This window comes from Alosa alosa, chromosome 1 (assembly GCF_017589495.1).
Source record: "Alosa alosa isolate M-15738 ecotype Scorff River chromosome 1, AALO_Geno_1.1, whole genome shotgun sequence".
NCBI lineage: Eukaryota > Metazoa > Chordata > Actinopteri > Clupeiformes > Clupeidae > Alosa > Alosa alosa.
This window is the reverse complement of record NC_063189.1, coordinates 34,288,474-34,313,729: the sequence shown is the minus strand read 5'-3', so window position 1 is coordinate 34,313,729 and position 25,256 is coordinate 34,288,474. Positions and strand designations below refer to the sequence as shown.

At 40.2% G+C, this 25,256-nt stretch overlaps 2 protein-coding genes across 2 annotated transcripts; both read right to left on the bottom strand.

The window, feature by feature from the left end:
- Window positions 1-8,887: 8,887 nt before the first annotated feature.
- On the bottom strand, window positions 8,888-11,301 carry si:dkey-30k22.5 (lecithin retinol acyltransferase family protein). The gene is made up of 2 exons (XM_048258934.1): window positions 10,750-11,301; window positions 8,888-9,552 (listed from the first exon to the last, which is right to left on the bottom strand). Exons 1-2 carry the CDS (start codon window positions 11,299-11,301, stop codon window positions 9,397-9,399), a joined length of 708 nt encoding a protein of 235 aa, XP_048114891.1. The 3' UTR covers window positions 8,888-9,396.
- Window positions 11,302-19,160: 7,859 nt separating this feature from the next.
- Window positions 19,161-21,208, bottom strand: lrata (lecithin retinol acyltransferase a). The gene is made up of 2 exons (XM_048239548.1): window positions 20,656-21,208; window positions 19,161-20,417 (listed from the first exon to the last, which is right to left on the bottom strand). The coding sequence occupies exons 1-2, from the start codon at window positions 21,160-21,162 to the stop codon at window positions 20,265-20,267; spliced, it is 660 nt and encodes a 219-aa protein (XP_048095505.1). The 5' UTR covers window positions 21,163-21,208; the 3' UTR covers window positions 19,161-20,264.
- Between the last annotated feature and the right edge of the window lie 4,048 nt (window positions 21,209-25,256).

Sequence of the window (25,256 nt, the reverse complement as noted above, 5' to 3'; positions counted from 1 at the left end):
TGTAGTGTCAATGTTGAAACACTGTTTTAATGCTAATTGTAAAATGTTGACAAATGGTTGTAAAATAAGAAATCAAGGAAATCAGCACCAATGTTGAAATGGCGGATGTTGAAATAATGTTGCGATATCAACGTTGATTCAATTTGCAAATCCAACACATAATTCAACGTTGATTCTCCCGTTTATAACGTTTATTTACCGTTGAATCAATGTTGAAATGCCAGCAGGGTTACTATAAGTACTATAATCTTACTATAATTTTACTGCCAAAGCCATTGAAATATGATATGTCCCTCGGATGGGACCTCAAACCCTCAGTTCACATTTGCTTTACTCACCCAAGTCCTCAATATGACCTGGGGGTCGTTTCTAGAAAGCATCGTTTGCTAACTTGCGTCGTAACCTTGGTAGTACGCTCCATCGTTCTTGGATTTGGTGTTTCTATAAAGGGTAGTTCGAACTCTCAATCGCAAAACAAGGACATAAAAGTTTGGTCGTTTGAACTACTGCCCCTAGGCAGTCGCACTTGTGTCGTTCCTTGGTAGTTCCTGTTGGTGTCCGGAGCGCCTAACCAAAAATCACAACCGCCTAACCAAAATTTGCCAAGTGGATGTTTATCTCGTGACTCAATGATTGATCTATCCTGTAGCTTAATTTTGATTAAGACACTGCTCCCCTACTTGGCTCATTCTTGCTATTTATGTTAATTCAAGTATTGCCTTGCTTTTAGTATTATAATCTTCACAGTCCCTAACAACAGCAGTGTTAAATGGTGTAGTGGCTAAAGCAGATGACTTATTATCCCAACGTTGTAGGTTCGATTTTCTTATGATGTGAGATTGTCCTCTTGCTTCTCGCTGCAGGTGAACTAGTGTGACACGTAGATTCAATTGTTTTTGACTGATGTATTGTACCTATGGTCTCTCGATGTAGAGTAACTATATACATAAATATGTATGGTCAAAACCTATTGTTGTGTCTCGTAGGCCTACTCTTACTCAGAGATGAAAAGAAGAGATAGGATGCTTGGTTTAGATTAGAAACATGCCGACATATAACCTGACCCTAGCCAGATGAATGTCGTTCCGCTTAGCTCCGCCTAGCTTCACTCACATCCATCTGGGACCTCTTCCATTGAGAGTGATTTCTCCAACCAACTTTATGGTTTAGCCAATCAGGACGCAGGGCGGGAGTTTCATAGATGTGACATAGCGTAGAAGCGACTGTGAGTCTGTTATTAGCGTCACGGGTTGGCTTCGATGTGAGTGGTTGAAGTAGCACGTCAATAGATGACGGACAAGTGGCTTATTCAATCATATGCAAGCATTTTTTGATTAGGCCCAGCCTTCTGAAGCAACACTTCAATGGATCGGTTCCAGATGGATGAGTGGAGCTAGGCGGAGCGAAATTCATCTGGCTATTGCCAGGTTAGCCGACATAGGCCGTGACAGAACATTTCTAGGGGGTGGGGTATTACACGTTGCCACTGTTTCCACCAATGATATGTATCGCTGCATCATCAACAACGTTGTTGGAACTATGGTGTTCGAACGTCGGAGGTAGCGAATTGCGACACAGGTACGATGCTTTCTGGAAACAGGTGTAACAGTGTCGTTGTTTGGTCGCAAGTTGCGTCGTACCATGGTGGTTGAGCAACGTCGTTGCTAACTTTTCTAGAAACGACCCCCAGGTCAGCACTATTATTGTTCATTTGTTAACTCCACCCACTCTTCAAACTGGATCATGGGTTTCAGCCGGGAATCAGGAAAAGTATAATGAGGCAAGATCCCACCACAAAACAGCGAGCCTTTTTTTCCACATCCATTACAGTACTCAACCTTCCATGTTGATGAGCATCCTACAAGACCCATTCCCACACTATGAGACATTCTTTCCCAGAACAATGGAAATAGCCTGTGGTCTCTCCAAGCAATTTCATCCCACCCCTATTTGTGATGTGCCTTCCAAAATCTGGCTCAAGCAGGTTTATTTCTTATTATAAAACACTTCTTATGTATGTTGATGACAGCTGATGTGCAGTTGCTGAGTCTTCCTCTGTACTGTAGTGCATTATGGCTAATGAGGCCTGGGGAACAGGACCAGCTGGGGTGTTTTCAAGGAAATTGACTGCATATAAATGTATTTCTATGAGATTACTCATGTGGTGAGGAAAATGAAATGTCATCTCTTGTTCATCTCTGTGGATAGTGTTCAAGCTAGTGCTCTCATGATGCCATAGCAACAAAGTCAGAATACAGTACATAGTTTTGGATGTGTGCGTGTGTGTGTGTGTGTGTGTGTGTGTGTGTGTGTGTTGTGCGTGCGCGTGTGTGTGTGTGTGTGTGTGTGTGTGTGTGTGTGTGTGTGTGTATGTGTGTGTGTGAAATGCAGAAATGTATTTACAGCAAAGGTACACCCACATACATTGTTTCCTGACTGTTGATGCTGTTTGTCAGTTTGTAAAGTTTATGCAAAGTAGGAGGTAACGTTAGGAATCACTGATCAATGTGATTGGTTAGGATGGACTAATGATTTCAAACGTAACATTACTACACCTCTATCTTTATCCATGCTAGCTTGTAACCAAATCTCAACCATGCAGTGACCAGACTCTATTCACTGTGTGAATGAGTCTTGCTTTTCCCAGGGGGGGGGGTTCTATCAGGAAGACTCAGGAAGCAAGAATAAGGTTTACCATATTTAATTGGATTTTGAAGAAGGTTAACATTGCTTCTCCTTAGAGGATTACTGATATATACAAGACAGTATAATGAAAAAGAGTCTTTGGCGTAGGCCCCGTCCTCGGTCCAGGGCTCGGAGCGTTGAGACCCTCACAGCTCCTGCCGGATGGGTACGGCAGAGGCGGAGCCTACCCCCGGACAGTATGGCAGGGACCAAACTGGTGGTGGTTGGGCAAGGAGGGAGGAAAATCGAAAGTTGGTACCTGAGAACAGCAAACAGGTATGTGAGTGAAAGTGTTTTAAAGCATGTGTAGACCGCTGATTGTCTATGAGAAATGAATGAATGAGTGACGTAGCATTGAGTCTTCCTAACAGAACTAAACGCTGATGCTTCCATTACTGTCAATTTCATGAACTCACATGAGCAGAGTACCACCTTGTACAAAGTGGATCATGTGTCAGCGCAGGTCCACATTGGCTACTCAGATTATTATTCATTATTTTTTCTGCATGTGTGTCCCTCGAGCAACTTGGAGTTAAGTGCCTTGCTCAAGGGCACAACTGTGGCAGTCAAGCCCAGGTGGCAACTGCGGGAATCAAGCCCAGGTGGCAACTGCACGCTAGCCAAGCTCCTCAGCCACTTCACTATCACCACCCTCAGATTCAAATGCTTTTTTTGTTATGTTATTGGATTCAAATGCTATTCTTGTTATGTTATAGGATTCAAATGTTATTTGATTATTTGAAGGTAGAACTATCTGATGTTGCTTTAAGACAAGAGACAAGACATAGAGGATGTTCACATCAGGATTCGTCCGTGTCAATGATAGATGCTTGTCTGACTTCTGCTCATTTTACTCTCTATGTCTTCACTCCACATCTCTCTCTCTCCCTCTCTCTCTCCCTCCCACTTTGTCCCACTCTCTCTGCTTTGGCATTTGCTTTATCAATGTTATTTAAACATTGCTGGAGACCCTGGCTCTCAACCTGATCACTGATGAGGTGCTCAGTCTGTCTGAGTCGGACTCCACTGCCATTCATCACAATTAGCCTAACTCCCATTATAGTCAGGGAAGAGCGAGCCTATACTTTTAATAGAGCCACATCAACTCGCCTACCATCCATTCTGCTAATCCATTAGGTAGGTGCAGCACATCAACAAGGGACAAGACATGAGACACACTTCCAGGCCAGTGAAGAGATCTGACTTCAATAAACCAGGCCAATATGAATACAGGCCAACATGAACACAGGGGTACATAAGGCAGAACTCATCGGTTAATTGCTAATTGGGTTTATTGATGCCTCTAAGGCCTTTGACAGAGTAATAAACTATTTGAAAAAACTGAGCCAAAGGGGTGCCGCTGACAGCATTATAGAAAATATGGTAACACTTTACCTGACGGGTGAGTTCATAACACATTCATAGCAGCTGTCATAAACTGCACATAAAGCATTCATGACTTTCATGAGACATGATCAACGTTCATACCAAACCTTTCATGAATGTGGAAGACAGAAGGACGACAACTTGTCAAAATAAAAGTCCAACAAGCGCAAAGCAGCATCGCTGTTTATGTAAACTAGCCTACATTCAGCTGACCCGTATTTGTGTAACCTGGATAGCCTACCATTGATTTAATCTCTCCAGCCTTTGTAAATATTTCATGAATATCTTATGAAGTCTACATCGACTATACATTTACTATACAAGTTGTGAAGTATTCGTAATCACGGAGTTTAACACTGGGAGGTAAACTAGCCTACATTCAGCTGACCCGTATTTGTGTAACCTGGAACAGTTTGACATTCCCAGTAGCAAAAGATGAGAAATCATCTGCAAAGGTTACATCATAAAACAAATATGTTTTAATTTATGTTTTATGAAACATAAATTATTTGCTTGACCATGTTCTGTCTTTTTGGCACTGGAGTAGCCCATTGACTCAGATGTGACGTGATCAGGTAAGAGGTTTGGAACAAAAACGGCAATGCTGCTTTGCGTTTAGGACTTTTATTGTCTTTAATCTTAAATTGCTGTCGTTCTGTCTTCCACATTCATGAAAGGTTTGGTATGAATGTTGAGTCATGTCTCATGAAACAGTCATGAATGCTTTATGTGCAGTTTATGACCGCTGCTATGAATGTGTTATGAACTCACCCGTCAAGTAGCCTAAAGTGTTACCGAAAATATTATATTATAAGAATCCGTGCTTACTGGTAGGCTTGCCAACCAGAGTAGGGGAGACCGGGGCTGGTTGGAACAGGGGCAGGTTGAAACACTGTTAATATCCAGGTTACTAGAGGGAGCTGCAACAAAATTCCAACACTAAACTGACGGCCTTATTGAGTAGAGTAAACTCACGTATGTAACTGGTCTCCAGGTCATTAACCCTTTAGGTGAGAACAACATTTTAATTTTGTAGTGTCAAAACTTAGAATATGCACCTCCCACTAAATACATCCTAGAAGGGTAATAGTTAGGGATATATAAAAAATATTCATTATAATTGATTGCTAGGGGACTCATCTAAATCTTAAAATGAAGTTTGAAAACCTGAGGTGACTGATATTAGCAGGCTAACAGCATTTGTGCAAAAAAGTTTGACCTAATGTGGGCGGGGCAGGTTGGCACACTGATTTTGGGGTTGGTTGGCACCTATATTCCCTATGGCTATTTTGTGACAAATCTATAAACTTTGTATTTTACACATAAAAACATAATCAATCTTTATTTTAGCATTGTTATTGTAATTACTGAATATAGTTTTACATTTGGAAGCATTTCAGACATTTTTAAACATTTGAAGTAAAAAAACAATCGGTAGGGACCAAATTGGTCTTGACGGTGGGCCCTACTGAAGAAAAACACACATGAATGACATCAGCAAAGCCCTACAGGCAGTGATATAGATGAGTAATTCAAACAAAAGCCAAAGGGGTACTGCAAAGGACTATAACATCGGTGTTCCAACCAACCCCAACTACATGTGCCAACCAATCCCGTGCATGGGGCAGGTTGGCACACGTGCACAACACCACTTTAATCATAAATAACTCAAAACAAGGGATAATTTGTTGACATTGAATGTATACATTTTGTAGCTGAGATCCCAAGCTTTCAGTTAATCACAATTTGACCATTTCAACGCATTTTAAGATGGAGAAATATAGCCGAGAGTGAAAAGTGTTCCAACCAGCCCCGGTCTCCCCTATGCAGGTTAAATGGGGTAATACAGTCTCTGTCAAAGCTTGTTGTGAATGTACTGCAATGTAAAAAATGTATGTGTATGAGCTTACATTATGTGACATTTCAGGTGAGATTATAACCTCAAATTTATAAATTATCTCGAGAAAATATGGGAATATACATTCTGGGAATATATATATTTAATAAATTGAAAACAAATTATTACGGTACTTTTTAATTTTCAATAATTCTACCTCATGCAACTGTCAGCATAATGTGTATATAATGTGTATAGTTCAGCATAGTTCATGCTGACTATCATAATACCCTATAAACCTGTTTTAGTCAGCAGTTACACACTTCTCAAACCTGATTTGTTGTAGGCAGGTTGAAGGCAACTTTTCACCATTATTCTGTATTTATTGCCGCTCTTTAATTGAAAGTGTGATTGATTCAGCTCAGTGTCAGTGTGTCACTCCTCAAGGCTTATAAAGTAGTAGAATATCAGTCGTGTCGGTGGTAGATTTACTCTCCTCTGCAGTGTCTTGTCACATAAGTCAAAATAGGACATCCCTGGATCTCACATTCCTCACAATGACACACAGAGTTTTGTTATAAAGAGTAGTAGACTAAGCAGGAAAGGCATTTGGAATTAGGAGTAATGGGCAGTAACCCATACAGTAGCTCTTCAGCTGTGTTACAGTGAGTATGTAATGCAATGGTCATGGGTGCCAGAGATATCATCTTATTTATTTGAATTTTTTTATATTTTCATTACAGCTCACACCATCCAGAGTTTCCAAACAAATTAGGAAATTCCCACTGATTTACATCATTGGTGACTATTAGATTATGTGTAGATTACTTTAACATTGAACCATGGACCTTTCTGTTGGTTAGTGAAGTAAGGGTTGCTTCATTGGACTTGCTTTTTTATAACCTCAGTAGTCTTTATTGGACTTCCTGCAAACACTTCTCCAGGGGTTGAGTCGAGGGGCAACATCAATAATTCCCAAAGTAATGCCGTTTCCAGGCATCATACCCTGCTGTTACTGCATTGGCAGATGGAGCTGTGTAATTAACCCAATAAGGTCGAAATCCAGTCGTGACTATCCCATGCCGGCTTCAGTGTCAGAGGAATCTGGCCAAACACCTATGTCTATTTTAGTAAGAGATTCAGGTGTCTTACACCGCACACACATTTTGGATATTGCAAATGGAGGTGTAATCACCATCTAAAATGTATTAGATAATTATCTTTGACTTGATATTGTTTTCAAGTCTTTGCCATTGCATTATGACATAAAGAAGCATCATGGACTGAATGCACAATTAGTTTCAGATTTAATCCACAGTGAGCTGCATCACCATAAAGTTTTTAGTTCCAGCTTTGCACACAACATAATAATATTTTGCACTTATTGCAAAAACATTCCTAGACTCAATGAATAATTCATATGCTCATTCATTTGATATTTTTGTGGTGCCGAGTCTGGCCAAGCACTGCTTAAAAGGAAAGAAGCATTGTTAATGCATATTGTTAATGTGTGACCAATATCAGGGAGACCGCAGGTTTACAGCTATATTTTGTTTTTGGTAAGGAGGGCTCTGTTGTGTGATTGTGTGATCAACACAGACCTGCCAAGTTACAAGATGTATTTCAGTGTAATAACACTCCACAGAATAGTTACTTGTCTGTCTCCACAAATGAATGTCCATTTGAAAAGCAAGCAATTGATCATCAATTGTACCAAGAGGGTACTACGTGAAAACACAAATCCCATCAGTTACTGTTCCCCTTGTCAGTATGGTAAGCCTATTCTCTAACCAAATGTCAAAATTGATCTCATCTTCCCAGAGTGTCTTTGTGTCTCCTTGGATCATGTTTGGTAATGGAATAATTTGCTATCTTTTCATGGGCACAATTTTACCATGTCATACACTGTAATTCCCCAATTCCCACAGTTCATTTTGCCCTGCCATGAGACAGAGAGAGAGAGAGAGAAATAGAGAAAGAGTAAGAGAGATGGAGAGAGAGAGAGAAAGAGAGAGAGGGCGAGAGATGGAGACTAACACACACACATACAGACAACAAATGTTTGCGCTGTGTGACACTGCCTCGTGGGTTAGATCTCAAGAGTACAATGGCAGATGCTTTGTGGAACTTCAGCCCCGGAAAGCAAATGAACTCTGTCTCCGGCTGAGGATAACGAGATCGTGACTCTGTCATCTGTTCATTTGCAGGGATAGAGTGCTTGCTTTCCTCTGCCAACTTGTACTCTATACAAAGGATGTAATTAAGGTTCTTCTGATGAGCATTTGTGTCTTGTGCATGAGAGCAGCACACATCTCTGGCCTCCACAGATATGCAGTGTATTCAATTTCATTCATCCCAGCCTGTGTGTTGAAGTAAACTCCAGGTACAGGAAAGCATCTCTGTCAAAAAGTGTTATGCACCTAGCGCAAAGCAAAGGTGGAGGGAATTGGTTTTGAGCCTGAGTTGAGCATCAAGGCTGTTACCCTTTCACATGTCTGTAAGTGGATTAGAGTGGATATGGCTGGCGTGTGTTTTCATTATCGAGAGCAGCTGGGGTGTCAACCTGCTGGCCAGTGCTCTGTAATGACTGCCGAGGGTCTGCGGAATATTCAGGGTGCGTGTGGATTGTTTGTGACAGGTTGGTCAGCAGCCACTGCTCTGGCTTTCTGCAGGTGTAGCAGAGGGCATCAGGACCTCCATCCCTCAGCGATGTGGGTATGGAGGTATCAGTGTCGTGGCCCGGGGGTAGCCTGGCCACAAAACCCCTTACTACAGCAGTCACATGATCCACCACATGGCTGTTGATTGGCCCATGAAGTATGTGCATGGAGTCATGTTCACATGGTGTAGGAGTTCAAGTACAAGTGCTTGAACTCTTGTGTACAGTGTAAATGTGTTTGTTTGTATGGCCACCATAAGAGATCTTGAAAGAGAAGTAATTTTCTATTTACTACTATTTACTCATTTTGAACACATGCATAATGTCATAGCAGCCTAGTTTAATCAAATATGTGACAATGTTATACATTGTGCATACCCAAATTTACTGAATACAAAAACGAATAAAAACGAATATATACGAACGTTATACGAATACAAAAAAGTTATATGACAATACATTAAAATATAAGCTTTAAGATTTACAACTGATTTAACAGTTAACAGTTAGAACTGCTATTCACCTCAATAATAGTTATCCTAACTGACTACTCACTATCTGTTACCTACATTTTCTCTAAAATAAGAAAGCTTTTAAATAACCTTTTAAACAAAATATTCACATCCCACATAAAACCTTTCTGTGACACTTTCTTTCAATACAGTACATTACATGCATCCTTCATAAAATACACACTGTACATATTTGTCCTACTCTTATGCATGTGGATGGCAAATACCCTTATAAAACCAAAAGGCATAAAATGACAAATAAAAGAGTGTGATGATCTGATAATGATCCATCTGAAAAGGGCAAAGCTGCCAGCTGGCTACGATGCCATCCAGATGAGGAAGGGGGTGAGGATGGTGGGCAGGGTGGTTAGTGGCGTGACGGAGCCGAGGTAGCTCATGATGCCCATGCCGGTCAGGGCCGACAGGAGGGCACACTTCCTGCTGCAGAAGATCTTCCTCACTGCCTTACAGAACTGGGAGAGGAAATGGACACAAGGAAGAAGGGCACACATGTAAGATTCTGAGACAGACAAAGTATGACAGAAAGATGCAGCAAAGACTTAACACAATGCAGAAAGTCCAGACTGACCAGACTGTCCTAAAACAGGTTGTTCTCTGAGGCATGGGATTGGATTGTGTTACTACTTTATTTTTAGCACTTTCCTTTTCAATTTTTATCATTTCAAATATAGAATTTTCAGCATATATTTAATGTTGGCTAAATGATTGTGTGTCTAAATGATCACAACTTGTGTTAGGGTAGCTTTGTACACTAGATGGAGCTGCTCTCATTATGATTGCCAATTATGCTCCCAGTCCCCCACAAACCAAGGCTTGCTTTTGAGATCAACTGTATTAACAGAAGGATTTAGGAGAAGGCTAAATGCCTGGGGAAGAACATTAGAGAAGTCTAGTTGATGATTGATGTACACTTCTTGCTATTCTGCAGAAGGTTGCAATTTACATTTCTCAATTTTCTTTGGTTTATCAGCATTGCTGTTTTCAAATATCAGCTGTAAAGGTCAATATGACCTTTAGTCATGACAGCTCTTCATCACTTGAATTCCTTCTGTTGGACAATACCGTCTATACAGCCCATATAGATGTATGGGATCACCAACATATCTACAGCCCATCCACAGTCTGCAATTATTCTATGAGATGTATCCCTGATCTCTCTATCCCCCTTATCCCCCCACCAATGTCAGCACAGTGGTGTAAATAACTCAGCTTTTAACAGAAAAAACACTTGTTTAGTCAGTTCTTAGTGTAATCTGAATACGCTCATTCCAAAGACTACCTACACGTGAAATAAAAGCCCCGTGGAATAAGTCTTAAGTTTAATTGCTCAGTAGTCTGCATTTCTGGCATTTTCACAAGAATTGCAACAACTCTCTTAAGAAGCACTTGGCCTCTTAAGATCCTTCACATGTGAGCATGACCTTAAAATACTCTGGCCTGAACTGTTGTTGCCTTATTTTCCCTGCTATAATTTCACACAGCCTCAAGAGCAAGCCCTCAAAAAAGTCTCGACTGACACAGATACAGTACTTTACACATTATTTCAACTCTCAGGAGCCCCCACCCCACCTCAAAACCAGGCTCCAGTCCCAGCTGCTCATTTTGTTCCATGTGCGGCCTCATCCCACCCAGCCTCCCCCATCCTCTACCTGGTAGGTCTGAAAGCTGATGGCCGTGCCATAGCGGCAGTACATGACGTAGTGCTCACAGTTAAACCACAGCAGGCTGTAGGCCACGTCGCCCAGCAGCTTCTCTGCCCCCTGAGCCACCTCCTCTGCGTCTAGGGCGGGCTGGCTGCACACATGGTCCATGTGGTTGACCAGAATCTTTGAGCCATAGGCAAAGTCCTCCACTGTGTCCACGCGTACGCTGGCCTGCTTGGCGATCACCCCCATGATGAGACGGTCGTTGGTCACCATCTCGCTGATAATGTCCTTGTTGGTGGAGAACAAAGGCACGATGTCTGGGATCAGGTGTGCCACCCTGTTGTTGCCCAGATAGATGCCAAAGTGGGTGAACAGGGTCTTGGGCACCTCCAGGAGGTCACCCCGTTTGTACAGGGACAGGTCGTACATGGGCCTCCTGCTGTCCTCCCCCTCCCTCCTCTTCTCCTCCCACCCCTCCTCATCCTCCCTCGGGTCCTCGTGGCCCTCCACACTGCTGCCGATGAAGAACACGGTGAGGAGATGGAGGGGGAACATGTTTGTGTGCAGTAGCTGAGTAGACCCTTGGCCCTGTTTTATGGAGGCCCTACTAGGAAGGGCCAGGAGAGGATTTAACAGCCTACAGAGTCCTGCAGAGCCCTACAGAGCATGAGTGTGTGAATAAACAGCTTTACTCCATCACATGTGGCGGTGGTGGAGGTTGTATTTCACAATACAGTTCCAAGCCTCTTTGTCCATACATTAATGTAGCCCATTAAGTAGCTTTGAAAGTTGAAGTGACTAAGTATTCGATTAGAATCAGTTGTATAATGCTTACTTGCTTTATGTGTGAAATGTGATCCATTCTCAAATAAAATTGGCCTCTTTTTTGATAGCGGTGCCGAGGTGTCAGTTCATTTTTTAATCAATAAATCAAGCAGCCAAAGCCGTTTAAGAACCAGAGAACTTGAGTACAGGCTATCTCTTATACCACTCACCTGGGCATCCAGCTCCAATGAGAATTTTACAGAATCTTCAGCCACAGAATTACTCAGCACAAAACTCATCTCATCCATATCCAGATAGTTTAGTTTAAACAAGCGTTTGACACGAGTGGCAAAGGAGTGCATACAGCCTTACACGGTGGCCTGTATCGGTCAGTCAAGGGTTCAGAAACAGTTCTGAATTTAGAGATCTGTCAATCGATTAGTCATTATAGATATTATCAATAATTAAAGGTCATTTAAAAAATGCTCCACTGAGGTCATAAAGTAATTTACATTATTAGAGCCAGAATAAAAAAGAAAATAACACAGACATCAATATTGTGTAAGCAGCACCTTCAGGTGTGCCGTGGAATTTTGAGGAACCCAATATGTTTTTTTACAGGCTCATGAAATAGACTATAGGGCTATTTTTAAATGCATAAATGACACAGCTTCTTAATTTAAAAAAAGCTCAGTTAAAATCATGTGAGCATACCTATTGCTGTGGTCTCAGCTCATTAACATTATGCACAGAGAAAATATGGGCATAAGAATGAACACCCCCGTTATAGCCTATAATAATGTGTGTGACATAACGCTATAATCAGCAGAGATGGCAAAAGTACTCACTTCCCGTACTCAAGTAGAAGTACAAATATTTGTGTTAAAAAATACTCTGGTAAAAGTAGAAGTACTGATTTAACTTCTTTACTCAAGTAAAAGTTACAAAGTACAGGCTTGGAAATTTAGTTAAAGTATAAAAGTAAAAGTCTTGTAAATGACAACCATTTTTTATGCAACGGCACCTGGATCACACACAGTGCCAGTCTCTCTTTTTAAATCTTCCCCTTAACCTGTTGGGCCATTTCTAGGCTTTCACCCCCAACATTGCACTGCCTACTTCAGAAGGCAGTGTGTTCTTTTGGCCTACCATCAAATGCTGGACATCTTTAGAAAGCTAAGATCCTGGGGCCTCATTTATAAAGCGTTCTTACGCACAGATTTGATCTTAGACCGTGCGTACGCTCAAATCCATGCCAACGCTCAGATTTATAAAAACCGTCTTTGACGTGGAAAAGTGCTTATCTCCACGTCAGGTTCAAACATGACGTACGACCATTTCCTTGTGGTAATGCCGCGGTACTGCAAGTAATCTGAGGTCCAAGTGCGATGCATTTTCAAAATTCCAAGACCAACGATCTCATGTCTTTCTTTGCCATATGCATGATCAATATCAGAAGATTTTTAAAGACGTTTTTGGACGCAGCTTAATGTTTCATGGTTTGGCATAAAACTGCTAATGAGAACTTTAGCCCACTTAAGAAAGTGAAAAGACGTATAGCTTACTTATTTCACAATATCTAAAAAACCCCACACCAAGACCTACGATAGAATAATTGAAACATTCTTACAGGTGATATAGTATATTTAGTATTATCACCAATCTAATATTGACCATCAAATGTCCAATTGCCCTCGTTTAGGAGAGGAAGGCATTCAAAAAGGCATTCGAACAGTTTGATAATGTTGGAGGTTATTGTGCAGTATTGGGAATATAGCAGAGGTGGGACCAAGTCACTGTTTGGCAAGTCACAAGTCTTAGCAGTCAAGTCCAAGTCAAGTCCCAAGTAAATACAGAGAAGGGCAAGTCGAGTCCAAGTCCAAGTCACATCAAAGCCAAGTCGAATCCAAGTCTAAGTCCCAATCTTTTTCAAGTCCTGAACAAGTCATCAGGTACTCTTCACTTAATAATGCCATTATTAGACTATCGATCATAATTTTAGCACTTCCATCTAATCCACAGTATTTTTTAAATACAGATTAAAATATGTTCAATGTTTCTGTCTTGTAATCTTTTACGACATATGCATGCGCATACCTGTGTAATCTGTAAACGGATAGCTACATAACACTCAGCACAGCTGCAAATATATATATTGTTTTTCCAAATTGCGGAGCCCACTGTAAGGATGAGTAATAATTTGACTGATGGCAGTTCACTGCGCTAGGCCACAGATTTGCCTGCAAACAATTTATTAGGCTGGCTGGCAGTGGCGACTCATAAGGGAAGCCAAAGTCAACACTTTTATATTATTTAAAAGATAATAATGACAGTAATTTTGTTTTAAAGTATTTCTTAAGAAATACTACACATTTGATGCTGTTTATCTCATTTGTAAATGGTGCACTGTCACTTTAAGCTCATTGTGTCACACGTTCTCATAATGATCTTTTTTTTACCAGCTCCGTTCAAATATAGCCTATGGCTAGTCCACAAACTCAAACATTGTTTGTGCCACATGTATAGCACAATATTAACAATGATAAGCATGATATTAAGTTGGCACAAACAGCTTTCATTCCCTTGGAAAGAGAAGCATGTATGACATGATGTTTGTTTGACATTTTCTGTTTGCAATTAAAAGTGAATTATGAGCCTGGTAGCCAGCCACCTAGCTACAGTAGCTGAGTGAAATGTGTTTCAATCGGCATATCATGTGCTTCATGTAAATAAATTATTGAATACTTCAAGACTATTAAGACCAGTTCCATTACACAAGGCAAAGACAACTCTTCATAATATTCTTGTCCACTTTCCAAATCACAGTGAGTGCAGCTATGTCATAGTGACCTGGATCTCATAGTTTATAACAGTACAGTAGGCTAGTGAGAACCGGATAATTCACAATCTCCTCTAATCTCGTATTTGTTGCCTTCACGATTTCCTTTTATTTAAAAGAAGATATCAATCATCATCAACAATGACAAGTCAGCTGGAACCTACTCATTTTTTCTCCCTTTCGTGCGTGCTTAGATGCGTTCTCAATTAAATGCAGTAGGCTAGCATAAGTTCAAGTCGGATCTTAATGGAGAGGACTCGAAAAGTATCAACTTTATGTAACATGCTGTTGGTGCTTTTTGACATTAAACGTTCTCTAACAAGAGTGCAAATCAGTTTGCAGTAAAGCTACTAGTGATTGGCTAAATGTTGGTCCTTCCTCTGTCTCTTGGTGCCCTACACACAGTGCGTAACGCGTGTGGGGGTAGCGGCAGTAGGCTACTGTACTGTGCTCTGGCCGCTTGTCTCCGCTATTTTTTTTTTTTTTTTTTTAGTCGCGGGAAAGCGTCTGTGGGGTGACTGGTCCACGATCAGGAAATTTAGTTTTTGATTCGAGACATGTCAAGTCATCACAAGTCAAAGAGGCAAAGTCCGAGTCAAGTCTCAAGTGAATAGTATTCAAGTCCAAGTCGAGTCGCAAGTCATGCCGAATTTTATCAAGTCAAGTCTGAAGTCATTAAAATCATGACTCGAGTCTGACTCGAGTCCAAGTCATGTGACTCGAGTCCACATGTCTGGAATATAGGATAGTATTTGATCATACCGTTTTGAATGTTAAAAGTGAATAAACTTTTTTGAGAGGTGGATAAACTCTAATAAGAGGTGGGTAGGCCTAAACTCTATTCCTGAAATTTCAGAGGTGGATAAACTGCGTTTACTCGCGTTTAGCATCCACTACATCCTAATTTGCGCTCATAGGCCTATTCCCAGCTTCGTAACAGAAAGGTAATATTTGACTGTAAGCTATACAATGTAGGCTATAGATATTTTATATCATATATAGCCTACACAACCAAGGGACGGAAGTTATCCTCTGAAAGCAGGGCATCTTCATATTTAGTGTTGCGTCTGAGTTGCAGAGCGCGCACCAGTTTGCTTTTTTTGACTGGCAGTGCCCAAGATCAGATGACAATACGTGCGTTGAATAATGTAGGATAAAAATGTAAAGGTAAGCCTAAAGCAAACAATAAAGGACAATGTTTAAGGCATTGGACATTATTGAAAGAAAATGATAGCAAAGATATGCAGAATGAATGAAAAATGACCGGCGAACTAGGCTACTTTTTCAGCAAAAACATAGCCTACCCTAAAAGAAACGTTAAGCCTACATGACATATCACGCTTATAATTTAGTCCTCTGTTTTGTAGGCTAAATCAGCATATTACCCTGGGTCATATTGGAAACGTACAGTAGCCTACTGTACCATAACGTACAGGATTATAGGCCTAGAGGTCTTTCCTTCATAAGCTAGGCCTACCCATTTTTTCTACAAAGTAGGCCTAAACATACGAAATGGACAATGGACATGGATGCATACGATCTCTTTCCAGAAAGCTTTGCTGGAAAAAACATAATTAGTTAAGTTATTCGAACTGACGCATATAGGCTAGTTAACATCAGATGGCATAGGCTAGACCTATACAATGTTTTCAATATATAATTGTACATAAGCTACAGCTTTTAGGTCATTGATTTCATTTAAACATATGCTAATGATATTGATGAGGGGGTGTTTACAAGGCGGAGACCTAAAACCATCCGGCTGCATGCGCACAAGTTGACGTTCATTTGTGATTTATAATGGGCACATCTGGAAGGGTGGCGTACGCACGTTTTTTGTGCGTACGTTCGTTTTCTCTGAATCACACGTACGATCATTTCAGAAATGATCTAAGATCAAATGAAGGATGGTTTCTACGCAACCCTTTTATAAATGAGGCCCCTGTAGTTTTTTAAGAAGCAGTGGCACAGAGCCTATAATATTGTTTTTTTATTTCTTTCTGCCGGATAACAAGCATCTCTGAAATGACCACATCACCATGTTTGGTGATGGTGGAGGTTATTGTCCAATGTTTATATAAAACAAGTGCCATTAAGTGGTTCATAGAGTGTTGATGAGTGTACATATTGTTATTGTGGATAATACCGTGATTTTTAAATGTTAACAGTTGTAATTGGTGGATAAACTCTAATAAGAGGTGGATAAACTATTTCTGAAATTTCAGGTGGGTAAACTGCGTTTAGCTTACTTGCGTTTAGCCTCCACTACATTCCTGTTCAAGACCCAATGCTGCATCTACTTATTATGACCGCCGCGCAGCGAAGCGGCGGTCATATATGTTTAGTCAGATTTTTTCTTTTTTTTCTTTCTTTTTCGCATGTCCAAATTTCCGTCAAGGATTCCCGGGACACTGAAAGACCCGGGTAGACGAAACTTGGTGGGCATGTAACCCCATATGGATAGCATGGAACCATCGTTTTTCGTTTTGATCTGTAGCCCCCGCTGGACTGCACCCCCGAAAGGAGGGTAGGGCAGACACAGTTTTCTGTGAATATCTCGAGAACCGTAAGGTTTAGGAGGACCATTTTTTTTTATGTTGATCTCAAGGGGCCATGTCAACCCATTCCATAAACACTCCTTTCATGTATAGCGCCACCTAGTTAAACACAAAAAAGTAAAAATGAGGTGTTGTAATCGCAGGTATCATAGTCAAAACTGCACGAAATTGGAAGTGTAGGATCATTATGACACCCTCTGAATGCACGCCAAGTTTTGTGGAATTCCGTTAATGGGGGGCCACACAATAAATTAATTTATGTTACTATACACCAACTGGCCGGTAGGTAGCCAGAGACAGTTTTCTGTGAATATCTCGAGAACCGTAGGGCCTAGGAGGTCCACCTTTTTTTAGTATGTTGGTCTTAAGGGGGCATGTCAACCCATCCCATTACCACTTATTTCATGTATAGCGCCACCTAAAAATTAAAAAGCAAAAAATTAGGTGTTTTCATCACAATATCTCTGGCTGACATGGTCAAAACTGCACGAAATTGAAAGTGTAGGGTCATTATGACACCCTCCGAATGCATGCCAAGTTTTGTGAACTTTCATTCATGGGGGGCCTTACAATAAAATAATTTATGTGTACATTTAGTGACCGTACACCAACAAGGATTCCCAGGACACTGAAAGTCCGGGGTACACGAAACTTGGTGGGCATGTAACCCCACATGGATAGCATGGAACCATCGTTTTTTGTTTTGATCTGTAGCCCCACTGTACTGGACCCACCGAAAGGAGGGTAGGGCAGACACAGTTTTCTGTGAATATCTTGAGAACCGTAGGGCCTAGGATGACCAATTTTTTCCGTATGTTTGCCTCCAGGGGTCATGTCAACCCATTCCATGTGCACACATGTGCATAAACAGATACACACGCACCCACATACATTCACAGTTATCATACGTATGACACATACTCACACAGTAGACATATGTACGCATGCACATACGCAGGCAAACACACAAGCACACACACACACACACACACACACACACACACACACACATAAACATAAACATAAACATGTACACGCACACATGAACACAATTCAAGAATTTCTTAGATTTATGAAAAGGCAAGATGGGGGTGGGGTTGTATAAAATGAATTTTACATGTGAAATCTATGAACTAATCATGTTTTGGTACTTGTTGTCTAGCAGATACCAGTGAGAATTGAGTGTGGATAATGCAATTTAGTGAGACAGTTAGAATCATATAGGCCTTTCAGCGTGATTTATTTTTGTTGAAAAAATGTGCTGGACTGGGCGGAGGTCATATTTTGTACCGCTCTGCGGTACATCTAGTTGCTAACGATATAGGCTACACTGCAGCTAGAAGTTAAGGAAGCACCAAAGGCATAGAGAGGAGGAGGGCATTTTGACTAAATTTAATTGAGACATAGCCTACTACTAACGTTAACGTTACTGCCATCAAGCTGCATATATTCCCACCCGCTATTGATGACGCGAAAAATAATAACGGTAGCCTAACTCCACTGAAATTATTTGAAACTAAAGTAACGAGCCAGTTTTGTAAAATGTAAGGAGTAGAAAGTACCGATATTCGTGTTAAAATGTAAGGAGTAAAACTAAGTCAAAAGTCGCCTCAAAAATAAATAGTAAAGTAAAACATATCTGAAAAACCTACTTGAGTACAGTAACGAAGTTACTTCCCATCTCTGATAATCAGTAACCATGAGTCGGTGTGCCTGGGCGTTTTGGTTTGACTTTGGTCAAGAGGTTGACAACCTCTGCTCTATTACACTATAATTGCATCACATTAAAGGATTATGTGGAAAACTCCCATGATCTATCTATCTATATCTATGATATATGATTAGTTTTCCTTCAAGACCAAAGCAAAAGTCTCTTTGTATGCAAACAGTTTTAAATGTGACTGATATCCATACCTGAAAACATGTTGTGCATCTTGTGAGCGTTGTGATTGGTCCAGAGGGAGGATGCTCTATGACAGGGAGTGCTGTCCTCTAACAGGACCATAGGATTCCCTAGTTTTCTGTGAGAGCTGGCTAAATTCAATATGCTGCATGGATCAATGGTGGGTGCAGTGTATCACAAACTTCTGGTGACTGCAAAGCAAATTCTATTCAGAGACATGATCAGAACATCAAATTCAAAATGAACATATATTTTCCATGAAATAGTCAAATTTGTAATTTTCAACATTTGATATGTTATCTGTGTCCTTTTTTGCAACTAAATATGAGTTTAAGAGATTTGCAGATTATTACATTCTGTTTTTTATTCACATTTTACACAACGTCCCAACTTTTTCTGTTTTGGGGTTGTACATATGTATGTATAAGGGGGAAATATATTCATTTTATTGGTTTTATTAAAAGCAAACTTTGTGAAATGGGCTTGGGACAGTCACACCATATGAGCTTTTCCTGGTTTGGCTGAAAATTGTGAAAAACAGGAATATGACTGGCATGAATGGTCTATTATGTTCATATAAAACAGCTTTTTCTGAACAATATAACCACATTTATTTGCAGATTAGACATTTCTTTACTTATGTTTGACATAAAAAAGGCCATATCATGTCAACCACCCTGATATACTTGTATTAGCATATATGGAAATATATTTTAATCTTTACAAAAGAAATGATACAATCAAGACAGTTAATTCTCTTATTCAGTACAAAAATAGAGCATCTAAATATACTTCAATAAAAAGGCTATACAGGCTGTAATTGCACTTTGCGTAGATATCAGTTTTCAGCTGTGCCAAGGTAAGGAGGATTTCACTGAGGAATGTGTGCTCATGCAAATGGTTACTCAGACAGTTAACCTACAGACTAAGATATAAAGTTGTAGAGTCATCACAAGGCCTGTTAATCAGCGATGTCGTAAGCGATATTGACAGACACGTCGGGAATGCGGTCAGCATGAACATTTCTGTATCGATGGTTTCTAACAGCACCCTTTAGTTAGTGAGATCTGAAGTGTGACAACCAAGTGTGGTCTCCCCTAAAAAAAAAAAAGAACCAAAACAAAGTGGAAATAGACAAATAAATCAATTTCAAATCAATTGTCCTGATCAGTGCTGCACACTCTTACATATCTTCAGCAGCCTAAGCATTCTCTAGCCGCCATTAATTCATAAATGCAAATGACCCAGAGATCCAAAACTCTGTGTGCAAAATTAACAGACTAAAGCATTGGCTTTAAACAAACCATCTTATTCTGTACATATCTCTGGGATGATGCATTTACAACAAACTTGAACCCAGATGTTCATCTGTTACATCTGTTACATTAGTTCTTGAGTGGACACCCTAGTGTGAAGTGTTCATGTTTAGGTTCCTCATTGTAGTCCATGTCCATCAACCTGCCATCCACAGTGTGAATGGAATAAGTACTGCTGGCAATGTAGTTGACGGTGCCAGGCCAAAACAAACAATGGACAGCACTCCCAGCGAGATAGTCAGCAGGACACTCCTCTGGTCACGGACGACTGTTTTCAGAACATCACAAAACTGATGAAAAGACAGAGGAGAAATGACACATGCAATATCAGTAACACCATCACTCTACTTCCATTGACACTTGTTATTCAGAATGAGTTATTATGATAATTTAATTAGAAGATTTTGTTTTGCATTGAAAAAAGTTTTTATTAAGTGAAAAACTTCAAAATCGAGAATTTTACTCAGAATCAGCTTTAATTGAACTAACATAACAATTCATGTATTTATTATAATTACAGGCCTGTACCTGATCTGTTTGCTGACTAACGGGTGAGCCGTATCTGCAATACGTTACAAAGTGTTCACAGTTATTCCAGAGCAGGCTGTAAGCTACTTCTCCCACCAATTTTTCTGCTCTCAGTGCGACATCCTCTTGAGACAGTGCCTGCATTTTCATTCTGCTGTCCATGGTGTTGACGAAAATACTTGCGCCATATGCGAAATCTTCCAAGGTGTCGACGCGTATGCTCGCTTTCTTGTAGATGCAGCCAAGGATTAGCCTCTTATTCGTCACGACTGACCTTATCTTCTTCTCGTTAATGGTGAGTATGGGCATAATGTCAGGCATGAGATGCGCAACTTTGTTGTCACCCAGGTAGATACCGAAATGGATGAAAAGAGTACGCTTCACCTCCAACAAATCCCCCCGCTTGAAGGAGGATGTGCAGCAACCTTTTTGTTCTTCTTCCGGCCATAAGTTGAAATTGGATAGAAGGAATAGCTTCTCAAAAACGAACGTGAGTGAGTCTAGCATTTTGTTTTTCTGGTAATTTGTAGTGATGTTAGGGGTGTATTTATATGTCTAAAAACTAGCTTTGGCACGTGTCGTGTAAGGTGGGGACAATGGTACGGCTAACTAATCCTAAGAAAATGATTGGTTGCGAATAAGTTTCTCACGGCTTGCCCGAAAGACTGTTAACCCCATGAAAAATACGATAGTTCATTCTGACAAAAATATGTTGCATTTGTGTTGTCAACTTGTAGGCTATCTATTAGAACGGATTCGAAACGAGCTTCATGCTAATTGTATTTACTCAAAACAGTGAACTGTAACAATCTGACAGGAACTGCAGCTAGAAATTGCCCATGCATTGTCATTAATGTGCACAACATTGATTATGGCATACAGGATCATTACTGTCCAATAATGACAACACTAGGTAAACTTTATTGGTAACGCTTTATTTTAAAGTTCACATGTTAGCAACTAATACATACCTAATTAATTCCTGTATTAGTGACTTGTAGAGCATGTGTTAGGCAACATTAATAATACTAGTATACTGTCTGAATAAATACCGAATAGTGGGAGAACAGTTGTAGAATAAGCAAGTATGGCTTCACCTCATTGCTGTATTTCACTGCCCAGGTTGCTGTGTTAAACAGCACTTAACAACTGGGAGATTATTCTACAACTGTTCTCCCACTATTCGGTATTTATTCAGACAGTATACTAGTGGGTTATACTGTACATATTCTCTTTTGGTACTTACTACTAATTAGTAAGTAGAGATCAAGGCTTACTAGGTCATTATTTAGATTATATCAAGAATAAAGGCCTAATTCGCCATGAACAAGAAATTTGTGAATACACACCTAACAAATTATTACACATGCCTTACAAGTCACTAATACAGGCATTAATTAGGTATGTATAGTGGCTAACATGTGAACCTTAAAATAAAGTTGTGACAGTTTCCCAGCAAAATGTGATCCAGGCTGCAACATATTATGTGCACAGCATATGCAACTCACTGTGCAAGTGTGGGTCACCTTTCTTTCTAGAACTGACTGAGGCACAATGCCACTGCTAATATCCAATATATTCATACATTCAATCTTTATTTATTCACGGAGGTTCATTGAGGGAAATCCTCATTTTCAGTGAAGCCGAAATATATATATATATATATATACAGAGAGAGAGAGAGAGAGAGAGAGAGAGAGAGACAGAAATAGTGGGAGAGAGAGAAATTGAGAGATGAATCCAATGGTAGAAACAGATTTTACACATTAACTGAAATATTGCTGCAATGTCTCAAACATTCTACTGGTAGTACTGAAACTTTAAACCATCTAACCTATATAGCTGATCTGAAATGGACAGAATGCAACGGATTCACAAACAGATTAAACAAATTCTGTACAAAAGAACCACAAAGCTGATAAAGAGACTCAGGCGCCAATGAAGTTCAGACGCAGGATTTGGTATAGAAGGAATTCCATGGCCTAGTTTATCGAACTTATTGCAATGCACAGTGTGTAACGAGCCAACACCGGGCCCTTAGGCAAGATTATCAGGCTGTAGAACTTTGAAATTGTCCAAGTTCAACGTGTTTGCTGTTTTGCACGCAATACGCATGTTCACTTAGCCTACCATATCCCACAATCCCCAGTCACAAATTACACCAAATTACGCCTGGTTGCTCTGGGTCCGTAAGCGATTGCATACCCTGCTTACCGATAGTTACGCCACTGGCAATGCATCAAGTGGGAGATAATTTGTTAGACAGCAAAACAATTGAGAAAATATACTGACCTGAAATGATATCTATCTAAAAAATTGCTGTAGTGTGAGAATGACTTTTATGGCATAGCTATATTATGCCTCGAAATTTCATAAAAGCAGTTCTTTTTCCAGTCATTATATTAAAGAGGCAAAACTGCTTCAACTTTTTTAGACTGATGATAATGTCAGATGTATTTTGTCATACAGAACTATGAATGGCTCCTTGCAGGAGAGAGAGAGAGAGAGAGATGATTTCGCTCAACCTGCAAATACCTATTCACATCATTGGATAGTGTGTCCAGACTCCAGACAATTATCAGATAGCGTCTGTCCAGTCTTCACCTCTGTCCTCAAACTACAATCTTCCATCTTCAGTTTCAGGGGATTACCTCTGGGCATGAATCAAAATGTTGTTCACTCTGACCCAATTCACTGGGTCACCTAGTTCTAATTGCTCAGCAAGATTACTCTTTGGGATCCTGAAATGTTATTGTGTGACTGATCCAAACAGCAGTGTTGAAAGGAGGTGCGCTGTAAGCTTCTTTGGGGTTAATTGGCAGTGGGACAGAGGACAAAGAAAAGCATCAGAATGGCCACTGCCTCCTCTACCCTTTCACGTCTAAAGACCGGTTGTGCAAGGCTGGAAAACTAGTGCAGTTCACTCACTGATGGAGCGTGTCTGGAACATACAGGGTTTAAGGTATGGATCCTACAGGGTTTAAGGTATGGATCCTACTGTAGTATTTCCCATTTAAGATTTCTTGCATTGATTTGGTTGCCATACAGACTGTTCCCAAATGAATGGAATGTAAGAGGAAAGTCGCTTTCATTGATAATAAAAACATTTTTCCCTTCCATGCAAATCAGCACCATGTATTGTACCATTTGAAACCATATATTGTACTTCTTCTTCCTGTCATTACAAATATATTTCTTCCTGGCATTACAAATATAGTGCAATGGTTATTTTATTCAGGATTAGATTGATTAGATAAAGACTGTTTAGACTACCGTATTTTCCGGAAAATTAAGTCGTTCCGGAGTATAAATCACATTAGTCAAAAAATCCGTCATGGACAGGAAAAAAACATATATGAGTCGCACTGGACTATACTGTAAGTCGCATTTATTTAGAAATGTATTTCACAAAATCCAAAACCAAAAACAGAGACTATGTAACTGGACTATTGAGGCCAAAAAGATTAATGTTAATGAAGACAAAGAAGGAGTGAAAGCAGCCAAGAAGAGGGCCGGATAGGCCTAATTGTAAAGCAAAACATTCACTGAAAGAAAATGCCATGTGGCACACCAAAATTTAGCTAAAATGTGGAGAATGCAATGCAATCAAGCATTTTGGACGATATATTGACACAAGCTGGCAGCAGAACAAATACTCGACTGGCCACCTCCGAGAGAGGGAGAGAAAAACATATGTGCATTTAAAATCAGGGCCTAAATTTCAGCGCGGGATTGCGGGTATTGCGCATAAGTTATTAAGTATTTAGCATAATAATAAAAGTCCCACAACTCCATCATAATGAGAGAAATTCCCACACATGTTAGCTGTCTGATAACATTAATCTAATAATGGAGCGGCCTGAATGCGGGACTATTGACTGGACAGACCAACTCTGACTTCAATTGAACCCCATGCAGACACACACGCGCGCATGTACCACTTTGCAGGTGCCTCTCTCTCTCCCTCTCATGGCTGAAGTCAAATTATAGCCTAGGAGGTGCTTCTACATCAACCGCAATCGACAGAAAAGGAAAACAAACGTTTAGCGATCAGGAACCTTCAGGAATTTTGCAAACACAGAAGCATGACAGCCTATAACGCAAGAGAACATGGATGTGTTCTCCATTTGAGGAACGTTATAATCGATTGCAGACGTGAACAGACAGATACAGACAGGGAGCGCATAGTAGGCCTACTTTCACTTTCTAGTGTGCGTATTCAGTACGTGAAAGATAATTAGTAGCAAAACAGCGATCAAATATTAGCCTACATGGCAGTGAGTTTTGTTTTCAAATGTTTTCATGCATGTCTAGATAACGGTAAGGAATGCAAAGCACAGCACCTTTATTTGGGCCATGGTTTACTGTTTGATTATATTGCTAAATATCGGGACTGATGACCACTGAAATCTGTGGGGTATTTGATGGTTCACTATTAAGTTTCATGGGATTTCCATCCGCTTATTGCGAGATAAGGCATCCGCTTTCATTTATTCATGGAACGTGTGTTGTGCTGAAATGGAAACCTTATTCAGCCTAAATTTAGTTATTTTTTTAATATGCATTTACTTTTTTATAAAATTCGTAGGCTGATTGTGTTT

Coding starts and splice junctions, on each gene's coding strand:
- si:dkey-30k22.5 (XM_048258934.1), bottom strand. CDS start 11,301: ATGTTCCCCCTCCATCTCCTCACCGTGTTCTTCATCGGCAGCAGTGTG. Junction 9,553..10,749: donor TCAGCTTTCAGACCTACCAG/GTAGAGGATGGG, acceptor TTCCTCTCCCAG/TTCTGTAAGGCAGTGAGGAA.
- lrata (XM_048239548.1), bottom strand. CDS start 21,162: ATGCTAGACTCACTCACGTTCGTTTTTGAGAAGCTATTCCTTCTATCC. Junction 20,418..20,655: donor TTAGTCAGCAAACAGATCAG/GTACAGGCCTGT, acceptor TCTTTTCATCAG/TTTTGTGATGTTCTGAAAAC.